This window comes from Rhineura floridana, chromosome 22 (assembly GCF_030035675.1).
Source record: "Rhineura floridana isolate rRhiFlo1 chromosome 22, rRhiFlo1.hap2, whole genome shotgun sequence".
In the NCBI taxonomy this organism is placed as follows: Eukaryota; Metazoa; Chordata; class Lepidosauria; order Squamata; family Rhineuridae; genus Rhineura; species Rhineura floridana.
In genome coordinates, this window is record NC_084501.1 from 18,261,464 (window position 1) to 18,275,530 (window position 14,067).

A 14,067-nucleotide genomic window follows, 5' to 3' on the forward strand; every position below is an offset into this window, starting at 1 on the left:
ACAATCCCCCCCCCATCCTTCAATGCCAGGCCCCCGCTTGCCTCATTGATGTCAGCACAGTGGGTCCCGTTGCCTTCAAAGCCAGGCGGACAAGGCCCACAACGGTAGCCCGGGTACTCGTATGTCTCCATGCAGTCGACACCGCTGAAACAAGGATTTGGTTTGCATCGGGAGCGGTGTTCGTGAAATCCTGCCATGGGTAGGAGGTATGAACGGAGGAGAAATATGATTCAGTTCTCATTTAAAGCCAAATTTATCAAATTTGCCCTTTCCAGAACAATATGGAAACAAAAGGCAGCCATCCTTCGAAATCAGCACCTATCCGAATTTTGCAAAGCTAGTTCTTCAACCAAGCAGTGTTTACAAAATGCATATATTAGGGGAAAGTATGCATAAAATAAATATCTGGGTGAAAATAAAATACAAAAAATGTGTACATTAGTCACTGCCTATAAAATGTGTTTAATACATTTATTAGGAGAAATTCGCACTCAAATGCTGAAGAATCTCCATGAGGATTAAAAAAAATCCACAAATTAAGCAGGTGCTGAAAAGAATAGTGAAGGCATCTTGCCTGATGGCAATAGGCAGGGAGTTCCAAAGAGTAGGTGCCCCACACACAAAAAAATGATTTCTTATAAGTGCTGAACGAGTATTATGTGGTACTCATACAGGGGCAGTCTTTAGAGTTTGTGTTTCATTCTAGTTTCATCTTGTATACCGCTTTGATGACTTTATGCTGTGAAGAGGTTTATATGTTTATTTCATAATAATAATACTTAGAACTAAGCCTGGGTATGTGTGCAAAAACTTGCCTGCTGTACTAAGAGAAGATTTATATTCCTTATCCTGCCTATTTTGGCCTCTGGCCCCGCCCACCACTAGCATGCGGCCCTGGAAAGTTGCCCAGAAAGGAATGTGGCCCTCATGCTGAGAAAGGTCCTCCATCTCTGTGTTAGGATAACTGACACAAACTCGTGTGCATTTCTCATGGTGCAGGAAAACGGCCAATTTTGTGGTGTTTAACTCAGAGCTTGGAAAAGTTCCTTTTTTGAACTACAACCCCCATCAGCCCCAGCCAGCATGGCCACTGGTTTAACTGTCCCACCCACCCCTCACCCTCAGCACTCACCGCACACCTGACACTCCATAATGGTGTTCCGGATCAAGGACATCTCCTTCACCTAGAAAGAATGGACACTCATCACTGAGAGCAATGGATGACAAAATGGGACCCGCTGCTAAACCGTTTTCTGGGTTGTATCTAGCTAAGTTCTTCAAAGAGTAGACCCAGGCCACATTCACGTCATACATTTATTCCACTATTATCCCACTTTAAACAGTCGTGGCTTTCCCTCAAAGAATCCTGGGAAGTGCAGTTTGTGAAGGGTGCTGAGAGTGGTTAGGAGACTCCTATTCTCCTCAATTCCCTACAATTCCCTGAATGGTTTTACAGTCAGTCCCTCTTCTCAGAGAAGTCTGGGAATTGCTGCTCTGTGAGGGGAACAGGAGTCACCTAGCAGCATTCAGCTCCCTGAACAAACAATACTTCCCAGGATTCTTTGGGGGAAGCCATGATTGTTTACAGTGGAAAAATATGGAATAAATGTATGGTGTGAATGTGATCCCAGTAAAACTAATGGATAGTTATTGGTGCTTGCAAAGTGTTGTATGCAGAGCTTTACATGTGTGGCCGATCAGTTTATCAACACTGTCTGCAAGCCCCTTTTTTAGCCGGGCTGTGTCTTTACCTGCCCCGTGCCTGATGTCACACATATATGATGTGGCCTGCTGGGCCAAACGGAGATGCCTGATGGGCTCAATAAGGCCCGCAGGGTGGTGGTTCCCCACCACTGCTTAAGAGATCTGCTTCCCCCAGGCTGATCTCACCTGGGCTTATTGGCACTGACTCACTCACTTGATCTCTCATATCCTCTTGAAGTTCCATCAGAATCTGGTTGAAAAGGGTGAGTTGTTTCACAAGAGCCCTTGTTTGCTCACCTGTCAGGCAACAGGGACAGTCAATTCAAGGTGGAAGCTCAATGCAAGATGATAGTAGCAGCGTATAAAGCTATGAATGGCTTGGGACCCAAGTACCTAAAGCGCACTGTCCCTGTATCAACCATCTCAGACCCTCTGATCAGCAGGAAAGGCCTTGTTGGTGGTGTCACCACTGAGGACTGCCCAGTTGTCGTTGACCTGGGACGGGGCTTTTTCAGTGGTGGTTCCCCATTTATGGAATGCCCTCCCTGGTGAGGTGTGTCTGTTTCCCTCATTATTGGCTTTCAGGAGGAATTTAAAAACATTCCTGTTTACTCCCAACAGGATTTGAGGGCTGAACAATATTGCTCCTTGCAACCCTGAGATCGCTGGTTGAGAGAACATTTTTCACTGTTTACAGAATGTTTTTAACTGTTCTTAGAATGCTTAAAAAAAACTATTGACGTGTTTGCCGCCCTGGCCTCCTTCAGGAGGAAGGGCAGGATGCATATTGAATGAATGGATAAGATGCCTGGATGAGATGCCTGGATAGAGAACATCACCCCCCCAACCTATTAAAACCAGGAGCCCTTCATCTGGTTGCTGATGTCCTGCAAGTTGGTACAGTCCGACCAAGTCCTAATGGCCTTTGTGATATTGAACTGAATATATACTTTTCCCCATTCTAATTTTTGATTCAAAATATATCAGTCTGGATCTCACCATGGTTCTCATGGAGCTCCTTCCTGAGCTGTGATTAAACCAAGAAGCTGCTAACCATAGTTTCCAATTTCTTCCGGCCCAGGAAACTATGGTCAACAGTTTCAGAACAAGCAAGGATATTAAATTGATTTAATATTCTGGCTTGTTCCGAAGCCGGTAAACATAGTTTTTGTAGTTTGGATGAAAAAGGAGGAATCATAATTCACCATAATTAATTAGAGACTTCCTGGTGTATTTGTTGCTTGTGCAAATGGAGGATAAAAGTGGCTCTGCACACGAGCAAAAGGCTTGTGCATTTAATAATCCAAGTGATGATCATCATAACTGGCTTGCAGACACACACAAATGGGGAAAACATTAACAGTGGAGGACAGCAGAGTGACCATCAAACTCACCAAAGAGGGTATTGATCACATTGGATACTGCAAGGGAAAGGAAAACAGAGATAAGATGTGAGGTGAGGACTTGAAGAAATTGAATTACATAAGTGCGAGTTGGCAGCGGACTCAAATCACTTGTGCCACAGGGAACAGCTCGCAGAACGAGGGATTGCAGGTCTAATAACTGCTAAACTGCAGCGTCACCCATATGGTGGCCAGATCTGGAACTGCGGCTCTTTGGTCCAATTAGAACCATGTGACTGAAGTAACCAATAGGGGCTTGGCTGGATCTATATAACTCTGGGCCCAAGCTGTGTCTCTCAGTCAGGATAACTGGGACTCCAGTGCATGGTGCGCATGGGCCCAAAGTGATGAATTCTCTGGAACACACTGTGGTTCCGGGGCAGCATTGTAGGCATTAGCCAGGAAGGTCAAATGTGCAATCTTTCTCCCCAAAGATGGAGAGTTTGGAAGCGATGGCTCTACAACAACAAAACAACCTCTTTGGGCTTTAACAGACTGCAGTTCCCAAGATTCTCTGGGGGACGCCACGATTGTTTAACGTGGTATGATGCTGCTTGAAATGTCTAGTGCTTCTCTCCCCCTGTCCCCAAATCCCTGCAAGTCGTACGTAGCATTCTGGCCAAGACAACGAGGAAAAATAAAAAATCCTTACCCGTGTTCTGCATGGATTCGTCCCCTTGGAAGGGGCACTCGCTTAAGGCTCCCACCCGGCTCATCGATCCTCCGAGGATCAGTTTCAGCGACTCCAGAAAGCCCTGACGTGGAAGTGGAGGGAGGGGTGTCAGCAGAGCGAATGATTCTCCTGCAAGTAATTCTCAGGCTGCAATCCTGCACACCAGGGGTGGGTAAGCATTTTCAAAGCCCGAGGGCCACATTCCCTTCTGGGCGGCCCACATGCAGGCAGTGGGCGCGGCCAGAGGCAAAAGTGGGAGGAGCCACAAATGTACAGTAGGGCTGTTTCTAAACACACCCATCTCAATCCTCTAACCCTTCCCCTATTTGCTGTTTAGTGTCAGCCATAATCTGTATTGGCAAAGCAGCGGTGAGTATTTTTGCCCTTCAGCTGTGTTTTATTTTATATATATATTTTTTAAAAATGTAAAGATAGCTATTTGGGTTTTCTTATCAATGGTGTTGTCAGTTGTAAGCTGCCTTGAAGGTGTGGAAACAGAAAGGTTGGGCTATGAAGCCAGTGTGGTGGAGCAGCCAGAGTGTCAGACTAGGATTGTGGGTTCAAATCCCCACTCTGCTATGAAGACCTGACTGGGCGACGTTTGGCCAGATAGCTTATCTCAGCTCAACCCTACCTCACAAGGTTGTTGTGAGGATAAAATGAGGGGACTGATATAAGAGAGGAAGGGTGGGTTTTTTTAATGTAAAAACTGGGTTTCGGCCCAGTTTGTCTAAAGGAGCGCCTTCAACGCCACCCGACTCGATCAGCCACACAGGGCCTTCTCTCAATCCCGCCAACAAAAACAGCTAGATTGGCAGGAACTAGAGAGAGGGCTTTCTCAGTGGCGGCCCCCACCTTCTGGAACTCCCTCCCGCAAGATCTCCGGCACGCCTCTTCCCTAAATGTCTTCCGAAAAGCCTTAAAGACCTGGCTCTTTCAACAGGCCTTTGGGATTTCCGGGGAGGGCTAAATGCTATGATTAAATGCCTCATGCCCTGTATTATTGTTGCTTTTGCTGTCGCACTGTTCTATTTTGTATTTTGTATTATTGTATTGTGTTTTAATTTTTCACACGTAAGTCGCCTAGAGTGGCCATTGGTCAGGTAGGCGACGCATAAATTAAATGTATTATTATATTATTATTATATGTAATAAATCAACTTCACAAGACGGGAACGAACAGAAGGGTCAGCAGTTAAGTAGACTATTGTGGTACAATAAAACCTGGCAGTCAGCACCGATAGAAAAACTCACACAAAAGTTAAAGATTGCAAGAGGCAGAAAACAAAAGGACCCATCTGTCACAGAAGGGTGGAGTTTCATTTCTTATACTGACAAGGCGGATAACAGTATCAAGGTTCCCAAGATTTTCCACAATCTATAGATTCTGCAAAAGTGAACCATTTGTTTTTCTTTGTGTGCTAAAGTGTTTCCTTTTGTATCCAGGGGCAGAAAAAAATGCATTTTTCAATATATATTTTGCCGGCTCTCACTACTATGTTATGACATGCTTAATCCCCTGTTTTTGTACCCTGCTGTTTTGCTTGCCTTGTTACACTTATAAAAGTTATTAACAAACAAACAAAACTATTGGTGCAGCAAGGATTAATTCTGCAGGCTGCACCTAGCAGAGATCTGCAGCCATTAAGAACCAAGCCAGCCCCTTTCTGCATTGCCCCACCCTTTCATTTGCATAGCCCTGCCCCCACCCTCCCCCTCTCCGTCACACTCAAGTGTGACAGAATGTCAGTGACTGCTTTACACATGCCTTCCTCCTTACCTGCATGCGGAGATAAGATTTCTGCCCTGTCCGCATCTCCACAGCCTCCGCTTGGTCTAGGTCAAGGGAAGACATCTCAGGCAGCCCCACATTAGAGTCTGTTTGCTTGCAGTCCACGTACAGCTCCGTGGACAGGCTGCTGCCTTGCAGGCCGCTCACCCGCAGGATGGTGGTGTGGCTGCGACCATCGGCAAGGTTTGCGTTCTGCAGGTTCACTGAATGGACCTTGCCGTCGGCCCGCAAGTATCGGATGAGGACTGTGGGAAGGTGGGAGAGAGGGGAGGCATGGTTATGATGATCAAGGCTCAGTTCTGTGGGGATTAGGGATGGGCGAGGATTTCAATTCCGTTTGCATTTCAAGCCAAATCTATCAAATTCACATTTTCCGAAACAAACTGAGAACCGAAAGCAGCCATCCTTTGAAATTCGCACTGATTTGAATTTGCAATGCGGTTTGCCAGCCAAACACTGTTTACAAAAGCACATATATTAGGGGAAAGTGTGCATAAAAAAGAATACATGAGTGAAAATAATATACAAAAATGCATTTGTGTGATGAGAAATGGCTTACAGAAAAATGTGCACGTTAGTCCAAAATGTGTTTATTAGGAGAAATTTGCACTCAAATGCTGGAGAATTTTCATGAGGATTTTTTTTTTAAAAAATGGCAAACTGCTGCAGAAATGTGGAGAACTGAATTTAAGATGGAAAAATGAGAAAGAGAGAGAACCCATATTTGACAGATCTTTTCACCCCTAGTGGAGATGCATGTAAGGTAAATCTGACAATTTTGGTTTCCAATTTTTCCTCATTGACCCATCACTTTGCAATATCTTCATTACACTCCCAAGAAAATTTGTCAGTACTGTTGCATGCACCCCAGTCTCCGAGGGTGACAGACTTCCAGGGCTTACCTGGGGTTTAGTTTCCTTGGACTGAAGGTTAGCAGAAACGGAGGTGTCTTTAGGATATATGGTTTTATTTACACATATATGCAACCTGAAGGGGCTCGCAGCATTAACACTCCAATAGATCTGGCTTCCCTGTTAGGCTTCTAGTGAACGCTTCCCAAAGCCATTGCTTTGGATTCAAACAGAAAGTGAAGCAAGCCTCTCTGGGTCTTTCTGGCTTCACATCAAACTCAGACACACACAAGCATCTCCTGGCCTCAGGATGGGGGAGGGGGAGGCCTACCCCCTATTGTTCCTATGGCAACGTATCTTCTCTTGACCAAGTCTTTAGACATGTAGATCGGGTACTTGACAGACTTAACAAAGAAACTGGATTGACCAGCACAGCAGGTTTCTCTGCTACAACTCCATCTCTATAAATTCAAAATCAGAGGCTAGAAAGGGGACCCAGAGATATCATCCATACCAATCCCCCAATCCTATACCAGTATTTTAGTGTACATTTCTCCTAGAATGCACTTATCGGTGTGCATCTGATGTTGTGTATGATGTCAGTTCTGGCATGGGTGGGCATGGCATCCCCAAAACGGACTTGTGGGCCAAACGGGCCAAGTTTGGAGGTTCCCCATCTCTGGATAATCACCAAAGCCACCCCTTCCCCAGGATGTAAGCAGGCATAGGTTTCTGTTCTGCCCTGTCTTTGTTGCATGCAGCCCTGTTTCTGTTCCGCTGCTGTTCGTCTTCTGTCAAAAACTATGCTGTTTTGCTGTCTGCTGTAGGCGAACGTGTGTAATTTACATAATTATGTAAATTACATTGTCATCATGATATTCCACCCCATTCATTTCAATGCAAAGGGCACGCAATGCAAATATGTGTGGGGCACATGATCAATGATATATCGTTTGCATGATTGAAAGCAATGACAACAGCAAATACCATTCATATTTCGCTGGATACAGGACAAACAAGTGAACATTGGCAATTTCCACTCCCGTGGTTTTTTCTGCTGAAATTCTGTGACATCCCCACGTCACTCACCTTTGTTGGTCTTGCCAACGACTGATGCCTCAAACCACCGGCTGTTGTCTTTCTTGTAGTAGAGTCCAAACAACACCCCACCTTGCTTGGGGGGCAGGCGGAAAGTGGAGAGCAGGTAGATGTCATTGACAGACATGAGCTCTGTCCGGATCTTGTTGGCCACACTGGTCACATGCCGGGTCTCCATCACTGACAGGAGGTCAATTACTAAGGGAGGCGAGAAGAGCGAAGGTCAAGCCATGGCACTGACAGACCCATGCGCCCAAGAGCCGGCTGCACATTACATAATGTGCATAATGTGCCTGCCCAATGTGTGTACAAATTTCGGCGCGGGAAAAAGCCTATCCACAGCTACTGGCCATTGTAGTTCAGTAGAGCCTCCACGTTCAAAAGCCATCTAACCCTGAATACCAGCTTCTGGGGAGCAACAGCCGGAGAGGTCGTAGCTTCAGAGGTTTCCTTTTAGGAGGGGGCTGTTTCAACAGCAAATGTGGCCTGCTCCACTCCCCACCCCGTGCCGGGGGTGTGTGTGTGTTAGGGGGAAAGGAACATTAAGAGGTCAGGGCTGAAGGAAGGATTCTGGGCTTTTCAAGCGCAAGTCCAAGTCTCCGCACAAGGTGGGACACTGGATGAGTAGCAAAAATTCCTGCACCTGACTTCTGAAGTAGCATACTCTTGATGGTTTTCTATATCTCCACCCCCTACTTCATACTGGGACAATTTATTACATTTCCAAAGCAAAATGTAGCCATCAAAATGTGTTGTTGCATCAACAGGCTATCCATTGTAATACAATCTATTATTTTATTTTATTTTATTTTATTTTATTTTATTTTATTTTATTTTATTTTATTTTATTATTATTATTATTTCTTTCATACTGAGAGCAAGTGTTCCCAAACTGTGGCCCGTGAACCAACAGTGGTCCACGAGCTTCTTTCAGGTGGTCCACAGCATGTCTGCATTAAATATTCATATTGATTTTTAACTGTATTTTTATTGCTTCTTTTAGATAGGGATTTCTCCCCGCCCCCTTTTCTGCATGCAAAGTGTATAATTTCCGGCACGTGCGGAGGAGGGAGAGCAATCTTTATTCCATTTCAGTCAACTTAAGAGAGCAAATCTGTGATCTTGTGTTTTGCAGATGGCTAAGCCAAACCTCCATGTTCAGAAGCAGTATACCTCTAAATACCAATTTGCTGAGGGAAATGGGCACGGCCAACAAAACAGGAGAATTTCCTGCCTTTCTACCCATCTAGGAACATTGGTCAGCTTGTTGCTTTGGGAAACCGGATGCTGGATGAGACGGAGGCTTGGTTTCATCCAACAGTCTTGCTTTGACCCTCTGAAGCAGGCTTGCTCTGGTTTGGAACGCGAGGCATCGGAAACTCAAAGAAACCTGGAAGAGGCCTTCCGTCTGCTCCCTTCCAGTTCAATATTTATTTACAAAGAATGGATTAAACACACTGTCTCAATTCAAACAGACAGAAGCCTTTGCATCTACTCGGGGCTCTGTGGTCTCCCTCTGGGCAGCGGTAAGGGGGTCCCTTTTCACAGCCTCCCCCCCACACACACCTCCTGGACCAGACCTCCCAAAGATGTGTGGTGCCTGATAAGATTCCACCTGGAACATACTCTGGATTCTGGTTCCTGGCATAGATGGCAGCAAGGCAGATCCTGGCCAGAATTTGGGGTAAAAACAGATTAAAAACTAATAATAATAACCAGGAATTCTGTTAACACATACTTTGGACAGCCACTGCGGAAATGAATGTTGCAGCTCTTAGTGGTGATTTGCCACTTGGCCGGCTGAACAGCCTGCCTGCTTGGGGGGCGGGTGGGACTGGCTGTTCATGTCAGCGACTAAGAAGCTGGTCACAGAGTTGGATTTGTTAGGCAGGACAAGGAAGTTGTGTGTGTGTGTGTGTGTGTGTGTGTGTGTGTGTGTGTGTGTGTGTGTGTGAGAGAGAGAGAGAGAGAGAGAGAGAGAGAGAGAGAGAGAGAGAGAGAGAGAGAGAAAGAGAGAGAGAGACAGAGAGAGAGAACGGCCAAATTCACACCATACATGTAAAGCACTCTTATACCACTTTGAACAGTCATGGCTTCCCCCCAAGAATCTTGAGAAGTATAGTTTGTGAAGGGTGCTGAGAGTAGTTCGGAAACCCACTCTTCCCCTCACAGAGCTTCAGTTCCCAGAGTTCCATGGGAAGAGGGATTGACTGTTAAACCACTCTGGGAATTGCAGCTCTGTGAGGACAACAGGAATCACAGAATTGTAGAGCTGGAAGGGGTCTGTAAGGACATCCAGACCAACCCCCTGCTCAATGCAGGAATCCAAGTTAAAGCATCCCCGACAGGGGGCTGTCTAGCTGCTTCTTGAATGCTTCCAGGGTTGCAGAGGCCACCAACACCTAGGTCATTGGTTCCATGGTTATACCACTCTAACAGTTAGGAGGTTTTTCCAGATGTTCAGCCAAAATCTGGCTTCCTGCAACTTGAGCCCATTATTCTGTGACCTGCACTCTGGGATGATCAAGAAGAGATCCCAGCCCTCCTCTGTATGGCAACCATTCAAGTACTCCCCTCAGTCTTCTCTTCTCAAGGCTAAACATGCCCAGTTCTTTCAGTCTCTCTTCATAGGGCCTTGTTTCCAGTCCCCTGATCATCCTCATTGCCCACCTCTGAACCCGTTCCAGTTTTTCTGCATCCTTCTTAAAGTGTGGTGTCCAGAACTAGTCGCAGTACTCAAGATGAGGCCTAACCAGTGCCAAATAGAGGGGAACCAATACTTCATGCCATTTGGAAACTATACTTCTGTTAATGCTGCCTAAAATAGCATTTGCCTTTTTTGCAGCCACGTGGCACTGTTGACTCATGTTCAGCTTGCAATCACCAACAATCCCAAGATCCTTCTCGCATGTCATATTGTTGAGCCAAGTATCCCCCTTCTTATAACTGGGCATTTGGTTTCTTTTTCCTAGGTGTAGAACTTTGCACTTACCCCTGTCAAATTTCATTCCGTTGTTTTCAGCCCAGTGCTCCAGCCTATCAAGATCCTTTTGGATTTTTTTTCTGTCCTCCAGGGTATTAGCTACTCCTCCTCAGGAGGGAGGGAGTCTCCTAACAACTCACAGGCTCAGCAGCCTTAGCAAACTACATTTCCCAGGATCCTTTGGGGGAAGTGGAATAATAATGGCATAAATGTCTGGTGTGAATGTGGTCTGATAGACAGAGAGAGAGTGCTTGATTCATTTCCTGTTCACATATGCATCAGATGTTAGAATGAACAGTACTACTTTAGACTTCAAGTGAAGGGGATGCTATCTCCCTCCCCCCCCCCTTCAACACACACTCATGCACCTCTGTGTCATTCCTACCCTCTTCCCTTAGAGTGGGAAAGGGCCAGGGCTCCGTGGAAGAGCATCTCCTTTGCGTGCAGAAGGCCTCCGGTTCAATCCCCAGCATCTATAGGTGGGGTTGGGAATGTCCCTGTGTGAAACCCTGGAGAGATGGTGGGAATCAGTGTCAATAATGCCAATCTGTAAGGACCACTGATCTGTTGATTAGACAGAACCACAAGGACTGGAACCTTATTTTATATTTTGGGGAAAAACCATAGGTCAGTACCACAGCATGTGCTTTGCATGCCCTGGGTTCAATCCCCAGCACCGCCAGGTAGAGCTCAGGAAAGACTTCCTGCTTGAAACCCTGGGAAGCTACTGCCGGCAGTGCCGACAACTAAGAGCTAGATGGACCAAGGGCATTGCAGTCATCTGGGGTCTCAGGGGGTCTTAGACCCCTTACTTTTTTGGGAGCAGGGTCCCAGCAGGGTCCCTGTGTCTCCAGCATCCTGCAAGCCAATCAGCATGAAAGGGGAGTGTGTTAGCCACTGAGAAGAGTCTTCTAGCATGCTTCCTTGTCCTTTCCTGCTGATTGGAACCAATCAAAGTGAAAAGAGGTGAGAGCCACTGAGAAGACTCTTTTCAGCAGCTAACAGTTTCCCCCTTTCATGCTTATTAGCTCCTAGGGACATCTGTTGTTGTGGGAGAAGGCATGAACAAGGATCTCATTGTCAACCCAGAAGCAAAAAAGAGGGGGGAGGAAGGATGTGGCTGTGACTATCATGAAGGGACTCTGCACTTCTGAATGCGCTGCTACACTACTGCTCTTGGCGTGCAGAAGGTCCCAGGTTCAGTCCTCGGCATCTCCAGGTCTGGCTGGGGAAGACCCCCATCTGAAACCCTGAGAGCTGCTGCCGGTCAGTGTAGACAATATTGAACTAGTTGTACCAACGGCCTGACTCAGCATAAGGCAGCTTCCTGTGTTCCTATTTAAGACAGCCCTTTATTCAGAATCATGAAGACTAGAATCTTACTTTGTTCCTAGGAGAAGGACCATCTCTCAATGGTTAAAGCATCTTCCTTGCATCCTGAAGGTCCCAGGTTCAATCCTCGGCATCTGCAGGCAGGGCTTAGTCAATACTAAGCAGAATGCATCTTCTGATGTTACTGAGCATATAGAATTCCTGACTATATATTACATATGGCACAAGCTGTACACCTCCAAGTCCTCAGTTCAAATCTCACCTCCCTTTGCTGCTAGGAGGCATTTGGAGAGGGGATTGCTTACCGTGGCAGCAATGCCCGTGGAGATCTCACCCTGCCATTAGGGAGCTGCCTGACCCCAAATTGGACCCATGGCCCATCTGGCTCAATGCTGTCTGCACAAACGGGCAGCCGCTGTCCGGGTGTCAGGCAGGGGGCCTTCCCAAGCTCTGGCTGGAGATGCAGGGAATGACCTGGGGGCCTTCTGCATGCAAGGCAGGCGCTCTGGCCACAGAGCTGCGTGGGCCCTTCCCCCAAATGGCATCCTTCAGGTGTGCTAGATGTGCGGAGAGATGCCCAGCAGCCAAGAGACGTCCGGATCTTCTTCTTTCCGGGTGGGATGGCACTGAGGAGGTGGGTGGCGGGGAGAGGAGGCCTCTGGGAGTTCAGAACAGAGGAGGATGCTTTATACAGAGCTGGACCATTGCTCCATCCAGTTCAGTAGTGTCTCCACTGATCGGCAGTGTTTCCATCCACACAAAGTGTCTTTTCCTGTCCCTACCTGGAGATGCCGCAGATCGAGCCTGGGACCGTCCGCATATAAACCACAGGTTCGACTACTGGGCTTGGGTCAAAGCCCAAATCAAAAAGAAGTTTCCAGTCCTCGTGGCTCTGAACAAAAAGCTGACTTCAATATAGGACATCGCCAGATCAGTGGGCCATCGAGCTGCATAATATCTACCTTGTCTGACAGGGGTTCTCGAGGGTTTCAGGCGGGGGGGGGCACTCCCCGCCCTGCCTGCAGATGCCGGGGATTGACGCCGGGACTGCTGAGCTTTCCCCCTCAGACCCACGAAGCCACCTTCTAGCCTCTCAGCCCCTTCGTCATATCTAGCCCAGTCTTGCCGACACTGACTGGCAGCGGCGGCTCTCCAGGCTTCACAGCCCTTCCCCGCAGGCGCCGGGGATCGAAGCCGGGACCGTCCCCGCCGCGCTCCGCGGCTCCGACCCGGCGCCCCGCTGGCTTACCTTGCAGTCCTTGCCTGGCTGCGCCCGCGGCGCCCACGAGGAGGACGAAGAGGAGGCGGAGGGCGGCCGGGGGTCTTCGGAGGAGCGTCCGGCGCTCCATCCTCGCGGCTTGCAGGGAGAGGAGGGGGCGAGAGTGGACGGGGCGGCCGAGCGGGGGCCCCGAGGAAGGGGCGGCGCTGCTGGGACAAAGGGCAGCGGCGAAGGCGCCTGGGCTCTCTTTGAACGGCGCGGCCACGGCGCTGCCTCCTGGCGTCCCACCCCTTCCAAGGATCCAGCCCTCCCCGCTCCCAGATCGGGCAGGTTTGGGAGAAGATGAAGGGACCGGATTTTTTGGGGGGGAGGAGTGGTCTGATCGACCCTCGCAAAAAGGAGCACGACTACAGGACCTCGCCTGTGCTCAAGGCGTACCCAGGGCCGGCCCAGCCTACATCATTAGTAGGGTGCTGGCCCTTGGAGACGTTGCGTGGAATTGCGGGGCTCCATCTGATGTGGCTCTCTCTAGACTAGAGAGAGGAGAGAAACTGCGGTGGGTGGAATTTGGGGTCCACTTAAAGTCCACTTAAAGTCACAGGAGCCCTCCTGGATCACACCAAAAAGGCGTCCTTCTCCTGGCCAGCATCCTCTTTCCAGCGGCAGCCAGACTGGGAAGTCTGACTGGAAGAGGGCTTTCTGTCGTTTCCTCTCTCCCGCAATCCCAGCAACTGGTTTTCGCAGATAGACTGCCCCTGAGTCTGGAGGCTCTATTCTCAGCCCTCCAAGTTACTATAGCTGCTGCAAGACCAGATTGCAATGATGGATGGTCTCTAGGGAAGTCCCAGCCTTCTGATTCCTGAAAGGGGGGGGGACAGCCAGAGGCATCCACAAAGAGGACAGCCAGCCTCCTTTGATGTTGGTTCTGCAGTGTGGGATGTTCGCAGGTAGACTGCCTCTGAAGATGGGGGTTTGAGGTACCCATCCACATAGTACGCTGGCTTGAGTTTAT

The 14,067-nt window shown here is 48.1% G+C and overlaps 1 protein-coding gene across 1 annotated transcript in view; it reads right to left on the minus strand.

Moving 5' to 3' along the window:
• Positions 1-13,312, minus strand: part of THBS3 (thrombospondin 3) — a 31,513-nt gene extending 18,201 nt beyond the window's left edge. The window contains exons 1-8 of the mRNA XM_061606855.1: positions 13,086-13,312; positions 7,513-7,719; positions 5,561-5,817; positions 3,760-3,862; positions 3,099-3,125; positions 1,919-2,001; positions 1,133-1,184; positions 42-190 (exon numbers count right to left, since the gene is read on the minus strand). Of these exons, the coding sequence (XP_061462839.1) occupies positions 42-190; positions 1,133-1,184; positions 1,919-2,001; positions 3,099-3,125; positions 3,760-3,862; positions 5,561-5,817; positions 7,513-7,719; positions 13,086-13,185 (978 nt within the window). The 5' untranslated portion in view covers positions 13,186-13,312. The remainder of the gene's footprint in view (positions 1-41; positions 191-1,132; positions 1,185-1,918; positions 2,002-3,098; positions 3,126-3,759; positions 3,863-5,560; positions 5,818-7,512; positions 7,720-13,085) is intronic.
• Between the last annotated feature and the right edge of the window lie 755 nt (positions 13,313-14,067).